We start from the raw sequence: 8,651 nt of genomic DNA, 5'->3' as shown, positions 1-8,651 counted from the left end.
ACTTAGTAGGGAATGATATGGATACCTTGTATAAAAAAACCAATGAGGTTTAGCTTTATAAGAGTTATCAAGCGTCCATCTCCATGAAACTAATAAAGCATATCGATGTTTTCAGTTTCTGAGATGTTGTTGAACCACGTCAAGTAAAAAGAAAGGATGGAGTAGGTGCGGGAGCAGAACACCCTGGCTGTCTTGGTAGTTGGTTGGTGTGTTGATGTGGCATGATTAGGAGCTTTTTATCTACGGTGTCAAGTTGTCAACGGTTTGGTTGGAGTGACCCAAGAATGGAATCGTTCCTTGCTTGCGGCCCGCTATCAAGAAGGTGTGCGGCTCGGCCCAGAACAGCAAACGCCTCCTCCGCACTCGGCCCCGTGTGGACGGACACAGCCGCAGCCGGCAGTTCGCCGCCTTGCCCTGCTGCGAGCGAGCCTGCGAGCAAAGGGCCCTCCCACCCAACCATCGCCGCCGCACGTCCGAGTGGACGCTTTGGGGGCTCCGCCGACGGCGCCACGGTACGTGCCTCCGCCTCTGCTTCCATCAAAGGCAGGGGCAGCGGCTGCTGCCAGTCGAGACTTGAGAGGCCGAGGAAGGTCCGAGCATCGGGAGATCTTCGGGGTAAATCAGCGCGGTTCTTTTTGGTTGTAATATCCTCGCGTAGTTGGTTCCTCGACCTATTAGATAGGATAGGATATGCCCTGCATGATACATTTAAACCTGGAGTTCATATTGAACGGTAGTCAGCATGTGTATTCGATCACTGTGACGATAAATTTTATTTGTCTGGCAATATGAGTATTAGCTAATCTTGTTCTAGGAAGAGTTGTCTGATTCACGAGAGAGCTATTTGAGCACTTGGGTTGCCTCGTTGGACTGATAGCCACAATGGCATGGCAGTGGAGCATTTCATGTTTTCCCAGCAGTTTCAAGCAGCAAAACACTTGAGCTGACAAGCTCTCTTGCATAAGCTTCTAGCGCCTTCCTGTATGGGCAGGTTTGGTAGAGAACTTCTGTATTTTTGTTCATTTATTTCTTCTGTTATATCTCATCAGCTCTCTTGCCATCAGCTATTATAACCTCTTGCTTGTTCCAACATCAAACTTTAAAGCTATACGGTCTCCATTACTGCAGATACTTTTATCTTTCAGAGTCTCTTTTGGGTGCATGATTGGAACTTTGGTGACCAAGCTTTGATAGTGGAGTACACAATGCAATATCTTTCCTTTCTTTGTCATACATGTATTTACTTTTAGTTTAAAATTAAAACTGGCGTGGTTGTCAACTTTACGTGCATGATACATTTATCAGCTTACTCGCTATTTTTAGCTTTGGTTAGGCTTATTCAGACCTCACATTTGTCTGTGTTTTGCCTATTACCAGATGTGAAGGATTAAAGATCATGTGAAAGATTCTGAGACTACAATCGATATCAAGCGGTTGCTTTCTTACTTCTCATATGTTCAACCATGCTCCTCCATGCTAAGGAGTCGGTTAGGAAGATGCATTCAGTTGCTAAGAACTACTTTGGTACAGTTCTAGCTTTCACTGTTTAAATCCACTACCATGCAATAAAAAACAGTTAAGCCTCTAATGGTCACTCACCCCTTCCTGTTTTTTTGACAGTGTCTGATCTTACTCATCCTCCAAGATCCTTGACCAGAGCTTCCAGACATGTTGTTCCATTCAAGGCCCGTTTGTCTACGCAATGCTCACTTGAGGGCCGTTCAGTTGACCAAGAGATTGTGATTGCTATGGGAAGTAATGTGGGTGATAGAGTCAGTACATTCAACAGGGCATTGCAGCTGATGAAAAGCTCAGGCGTGAACATCACTAGGCATGCCTGTCTTTATGAGACTGCCCCTGCTTATGTGACTGATCAGCCACGGTTTCTTAACTCTGCCATTCGGGGCACAACTAGGCTCGGGCCACATGAGCTTCTTAAAATGCTAAAAGAAATTGAGAAGGGTATTGGACGCACTGGTGGAATAAGGTATGGCCCGAGACCTATCGATCTAGACATACTTCTTTATGGTAACTCCGAGATTAATAGTGAGACTCTAATTGTGCCACATGAGCGCATCCATGAGAGGTCATTTGTTTTAGCACCTCTTGTTGACCTTCTAGGTGCATCTGGTGACGATGGTATTGAAACAAGTTGGCACTCTCTCTCAAAGTGCAGTGGCGGTTTCTTTGAATTATGGAATAAACTTGGGGGTGAGTCTATGATTGGAACAGAAAGCATTAAAAGGGTATTACCTGTTGGGGATCGTTTGTTGGATTGGTGCGAGAGGACCCTTGTCATGGGGGTCCTTAATTTGACACCAGACAGCTTTAGTGATGGAGGTAAGTTTCAACAAGTGGAAGCTGCCATTTCTCAGGCTAAGTTATTAATCTCAGAAGGTGCAGATATCATTGATATTGGTGCTCAATCTACCAGGCCCTTTGCAAAGAGATTATCTCCAAACGAGGAGCTTGAGAGGTTGGTTCCTGTTCTGGATGTGATTACAAAAATTCCTGAGATGGAGGGCAAGTTAATCTCAGTGGATACATTCTATGCAGAAGTTGCCAGTGAAGCTGTGAAAAGAGGAGCTCACATGATCAACGATGTATCCGGTGGACAGCTTGATCCAAGAATTTTTAAAGTTGCAGCTGAACTGGGAGTTCCATATGTTGCAATGCACATGAGGGGAGATCCGTCAACTATGCAAAGCGAACAAAATTTACAGTATGATAATGTCTGCAAGGAAGTTGCTTTGGAGCTATACACACAGGTGAGAGAAGCAGAGTTATCTGGGATTCCATTGTGGAGGTTAGTTCTTGATCCTGGCATTGGCTTCTCCAAGAAATCTGGACATAACCTTGAAGTAATTATGGGATTGGAATCCATTAGGAGGGAGATGGGAAAAATGAGTATAGGTGCTTCACATGTGCCAATATTACTGGGACCTTCAAGGAAAAGATTTTTGGGCGAAATATGCAATCGTGCCAATCCAGTTGAGAGAGATGTTGCTACTGTTGCAGCTGTGACAGCTGGAATTTTGAATGGTGCCAACATAGTAAGGGTCCATAATGCTGGATATGGTGCAGATGCTGCAAAGGTTTGTGATGCATTGCGTAAGGGAAGAAGTTGCAAAAACTGAACTATCTGATCAAACAGATACCAAACTCCAGTTATATACAAGAAAAAGGTGAGGTCAGATAGTACTCTGCTGCTAAATGGGATTGTCATTGTGAAGTATCATTGCTGTAATGAACCAGAGATAATGTTTTTTCTTGTGTCATCATTTTTTCTAAAATCTTCAATGGATCATGGGTTCAACTTAGATTATTCGAAAGAGCAGCCAAGGAATAAGGTCGCAGAAGCTGCTAGTGAAGTTGCAAATACTTCTTTTGGTCCTATTTAGATGATTTTGCTGAACTTTTTTTTCTAATTTAATAATATCAGAAGGACTCTGACATTTTAGGATTTGAAATTGTCAAGTTCTACTAGTCTGATTTATCTGTATCTCTTCTAGTTCAGACATATTTGATTGATTGGGCTTACACCAGCTTTCCTACTTCTCCCTGTAGCTTCATCTTTTGTACCTTGATGTACCCAATAAGGAAACCTTATATACAACAAATGCCATATGATATGCAAAGTCTCAACAATTTGTCTATGATTTTTTTTTCCTGAGGGTTTATCTTCCACTTATAACATCTACTGTTTGCTGCTAAATATTTTTTAGGCGCTTCCCATGTAGGTTTATTTTCATTCTGAATTGCTGTTATTTGCATTTCTCACTCTTAGCAAACTTCGTTGGCACCTCCTAGTCTTTGCTGTCTTCATCCATTGAAGGAATTTCAAGAACTTTTGTGCAGATGACTGGTCATCAATATTGATATTGCCCATGATATCAACTCACACTTTTGAGGATTCTTTCCTTCTTTTGTTTTGAAAGTTACTGTTTTTTTATCTGATTGATAACACTTGCTAATTTCGTGCAAAAACATTTGGGGGAAATACAAAGCCTCATGTGATTTGTGCGTGGTTGTCATTGACACATAATTTTTACTATTTCAAGTATGAATTATTCACTGAGTAATGAAAAGGGAATGTACAAAGTTCAGTTAACAGAATATAATATTAATTGTTATCGCGTCTGTGTGGTATATCTTCTTCTGGTTTCTTTGGCATATTGCCACAGTGGAAAACTGATTTCAGATTCAACTGGAATCTATCATCTCGTAAAGGCCGTGGCTGGTTTCCTGAGGGGCATCTTTCAACAGAAGTCGATTGGGACACAACAGGCATGCACTTGAGATTAGATGTACGAAGACTAGGTTGCTTATCCCTGATGAGATCATGAGAGTAAGAAAATTCTTATAATTGCAAATATCATTTACTGTTGAGAATGACCATTGCCACTATGACTCCAAAATAGACCACATCCTGCTTCTATATGTTGCTAATGAACTTTAAATAAACGGCAAAGAAAAAAAATCTTTCATGAAGAGAATGCAGATATAACATGACGAGGGAGCCTGAAGAAAATTTGCAGTGTGGAGGTTTTAGCCAAATGGACGTGGGATGCTAGACTGACAACGTTTTGTACACTTTGATTCTACATATCCTCTAGTAATTCATAGTCTACTTTGATTTGTAAATGCTGAAGCTGTACTACTCTTCTTGATTTACATTCAGATTTGCCACTCGCTGTGTCTTCTCTGAAACAACCCTAGCGTTGACACGGAGGTACAAAGATCAGCATATAAATAGATGTAGCTGAGTAACTGTGACAGCTGACAACGAATCATGTGCGCCTGCTAAGTTTTCTGAAACACATGACTAATTTATTAAAACACCCTTTTATGTACACTATATAAGATACGGCTGAACTCTGCTCCTGTTCTAGTATACTGTAAAGATTTCAGTGAGACAGATATGGCAAAACTTTACAAAGCCGTATACATGCATGAGAGAGAGCTAATAGAACCTGACATATATATAGATGTTTGATGCATTTTTTTTTCATGCTTACACTTAATTTATCTAACTTGTAATTTCCACTTTTTCCCAATTTGTAATGTGGTGCTACGTTGAGATGTATTCCTTCGTAGAGAAAGTCCTTAGATCTCAGGGGAAAAAACTCTCGACTGCTGAATTCTTTTTTCATGTTTCAAAAAAAGAAAAGAAAAGAAGTCAGTTACTTCTTCTATCTAATGTCATGATGCAAAGTCAAATTAATATTTCGTCCTGAAACGATGACCATTGCCCATCTTTCAGAAGAGCTCCATGCTGCAAGTTCAGACTAGTCCAAACAACGGTGAAGGGTAAAGAAGTCTTCAGATATGTCTCACCACATAGTTTAACAAAACAGCTCTGGAGTACTTTTTTAAGGCACATCAAGAATCGATGTTAAATGTTACTCGAGTTCATGTGAACAAATGCTTGCAAGTTCATGTGTCTCAGTTGGCCTTGCGTGTGAATTGCAGGAAGACATGGCAACAGGCAAACAAAACATATGGTGTGCAGAGTTTGCCTGATCCAGTGATGTGAACACTCGGCCTCTTATCCTGTTCCCTGTCATATATTCCGGTTACGACCTCCCCAGGTCAGTACTTCCCTGCAGCATTTCTCACCTCTTATTTTCCTTGTCCTTTCTTTTGAAAGTACCAGATGTCAAGATATATTCTTTCATGGTGAATGAAATAAAGTCAGTTCTAACGTCTTACAATTTGGAATGGGGGAGTAACTTCTTGTGCTATCAGTTTATCAAAGAATTCTACTTTCCTGAGTGAACTTAATTATAGTTGTACATTACATCAGGACATGTACTGGGTGCTAGCTTAAAAAAAAGATTAACACCTCGTTCTTATGCTAAAAAAAACCCAAAAATGACATCAAGATCACATCATTCTGGAATTCTGCATAGCGAAATATATGCATTAGAGTATAGCACTACTCATAAAAGTAGACTTGTATGTTTTCAATCAATAATACAATGAGGGCTTATGTTTTCATAAACTCCTTGACATGGTTCTGCTCTACTGCACTTTATGGGATACAAATCATATGTTTTTTTTAGAAAGGGTGGCAAAAGGTTTGCCAATATTTTTATTAGACAAGGAAAAAACAAAAAGAAAGGAAAACCAAACTAGAAGAGTAGTCCCCCTATTACGGCCCCCATCTCGATCACACCGAACCAACCTATGTATAACTTAGAGGATTTAGAGAGGGGCATAAACGGGGAGGATACAAAGAGGAAACCAACCAAAGCAAGCTAAAGATCCTTAAAAAAAACTAATCTAGATGCCAACTGAAACTGTTGTATGTTCTCTTTGCAAAGAGCCGCTACTTGTTGTGGTTGTGACACTTGTGTTAAAAGATTCTTTTGTTACGTTCCTTATGTTCCACCAGAAATAAATCATAATGTCATCGAAGGTTTTCCTTTGTTCTTTGGCGATCTCCCTACGGCATTTACGCCAGTAATTGTACAAGGACCCCAACATACTTACTGAGTCCAATACTGACAATCAAAACCATCTTTTGATAATATCCCCAAACATCCTTTGTTAAGGTACAGTCCTTGCAGAGATGTATTTGGGTTTCCGGTTCAGTGTTGCATAGAACATTTTATTTTAAGGATAACATGTGAAATGCATATATGCTTGTCATGCTACACTAGTTGTTAGACATGACAAAAAGTTACTTGGTCAGGAAACACCGGAACGGAACACCTGTGCCACTTCCTTGTAATACACACAGGACCACAACTTCATTATAGATTCTTCTGAGACGGTAGAGAGAGAGAAGCATGAAGGGCATAGTGAAAATAGTGGTGATTGCTGCCAGGAAAATCATCTCCCACTATGTACACGTTAAGCATCTTATTGTTCCCTTTCCATTACTACATCACATAAACCCAATATTTGAATCACACAGTGGCCATTAATTCGTACATAGGCCAAATTAGGCCTAGATGATCTGTTTATGTAGAAACGAATTCCTTGAGCAGATTGCTACATATGGGACTATGGGTCTCATATCTCACGCTATGCTGCATGCGTTTGGGTTCTCATCGCTGAAGATAGTAGTGATCTGGGTGTCATCTCCTTTGCCCCTTGCCGGGTAGTACTCTGCAGGGATGTAGTACCTGCCTTGTTGCACCGGAAAGCCACCACCATAGCCGCCGTACTCGGCTAGGTAAGGTGATGCTTCGTACCTGACGCCATGCATGTCCATGGAGTGGTTCGCCTTCGCCCAGTGCTCACTGTGCATGTGGTGGCCACCATGGCCGTACCCGTCATGTACTGTGCGTACCACGGTGGCCGCCGGGGTCTCTGCCGGCTTTGCCTCCTTGTTCTCTGGCGCCGGCGCCTCAGCTTGTACGGCCTCCTCTACTTCTGCTGCTGCTGCTGCTGGAGGAGGAGCGGCGTCGGCTGCTGGCGGGTCGGCGGGAGGTGGTGGAGCCGCCTGGGCCTCCCCTTCGGCTTCGGCCTCGGCAGGGGGAGGCGGCTGAGCCTCGGCTGCGGCGGTGGCGGCGGGGTCGGTGTGAGAGAAGATGGTGGGGACCCTCTTGGTCTTCCTGATGGCCTTGACGAGCCTCTCAGGATCGGCCATCCCCACCACCGTGATCTTGTGGGTTGCTTGATCTATGTATACTTCGCTAACACCTGCACAGTGCAGGTTCATTCCATTATTAACTTGTAAGATGTCATGAAATGCTCTTGTAATCTTGTTAGAGTATCATATCATGCTCGTGACAAGCTAGTCGAGCTGGATATCTGAATGATTAATGGATGGAGTCAAAAGAAACTGTTAGTTTTCAGGTTCGAATTGGCTTTACCATCAATGGCACTCAGGGTCTTCCTGATCTTGTTCCCGCAGCCATTGCAGTCCATCCTTACATGGAGCTCCGTTATTCGTGGTGTCTGCAGTTTTAACGCAAGCAGATTAGCACAGCCACCATACAAACAAACAAACAAACAAAACAAAAACATTGAAAAACGTATCCTTTTGGAGATTAATTCCATTATATTCAGTCACAAAAGACACAATGCAGGATTATTGATATTGTCCATACAGACACACCAGACATCATGCATGAATCTAAACTATTCCTCAATTCACTAGCATGCGAAGGAAAAAAAAATGCAACAAGAGCTTGAGTTATGAAGATTCCACAAACCTCCAGTGTTGTAGTCATGATTGAAGCTGCAAAGAGTTCGAGCTAGCAGGGAATGAACTCTTGTGAAGACCTTAGCACAGGGCAGGTTTGGTGTTGTAGTCACTGACCATGCAATGAGTTGCATTTTATATCGCAATTGCTTGTGCGGGGGGTGGTTTTGGGATGGAATATTTACTGGTCGATTTGTGTGGGTCACCCAAAGAATCACCGGAAAGCGAAAAGAGCGTCCCCTAGCTAGCTAGATGGCTCCATCTTGGCATGACCTCCGTTTCTTTTCCATGGAGTCGCAGTCATGCAAGTGGCCTTTCCGATCGAGTTGTTTTCAAGTTGTACTGTGCCACGCCTTGGTTTTTATTTTTATCTGTCATCCACCACTGTATACTTGTAGAGTTTTTTTTCTCGAAAACACAAAAGATTTGCGTATCATTGTGTTAAGCAGAAGAGTTTAAACAAACATACAACACACTTTAGTGAAGCACCGAG

The 8,651-nt window shown here is 42.2% G+C and overlaps 2 protein-coding genes across 2 annotated transcripts; one reads left to right on the top strand and one right to left on the bottom strand.

Moving 5' to 3' along the window:
• Positions 344 to 3,656, top strand: LOC8060337 (folate synthesis bifunctional protein, mitochondrial). Its single transcript, XM_021457490.1, has 3 exons — positions 344 to 615; positions 1,378 to 1,524; positions 1,621 to 3,656. The coding sequence occupies exons 2-3, from the start codon at positions 1,464 to 1,466 to the stop codon at positions 3,135 to 3,137; spliced, it is 1,578 nt and encodes a 525-aa protein (XP_021313165.1). The 5' UTR covers positions 344 to 615; positions 1,378 to 1,463; the 3' UTR covers positions 3,138 to 3,656.
• Positions 6,805 to 8,311, bottom strand: LOC8079619 (heavy metal-associated isoprenylated plant protein 5). The gene is made up of 3 exons (XM_002455482.2): positions 8,169 to 8,311; positions 7,827 to 7,911; positions 6,805 to 7,653 (listed from the first exon to the last, which is right to left on the bottom strand). The coding sequence occupies exons 1-3, from the start codon at positions 8,184 to 8,186 to the stop codon at positions 7,028 to 7,030; spliced, it is 729 nt and encodes a 242-aa protein (XP_002455527.1). The 5' UTR covers positions 8,187 to 8,311; the 3' UTR covers positions 6,805 to 7,027.

This window comes from Sorghum bicolor, chromosome 3, assembly GCF_000003195.3.
Source record: "Sorghum bicolor cultivar BTx623 chromosome 3, Sorghum_bicolor_NCBIv3, whole genome shotgun sequence".
NCBI classification, from domain to species: Eukaryota; Viridiplantae; Streptophyta; class Magnoliopsida; order Poales; family Poaceae; genus Sorghum; species Sorghum bicolor.
The sequence above is the reverse complement of the archived record's forward strand: the minus strand, read 5'-3'. Positions and strand labels throughout refer to the sequence as shown.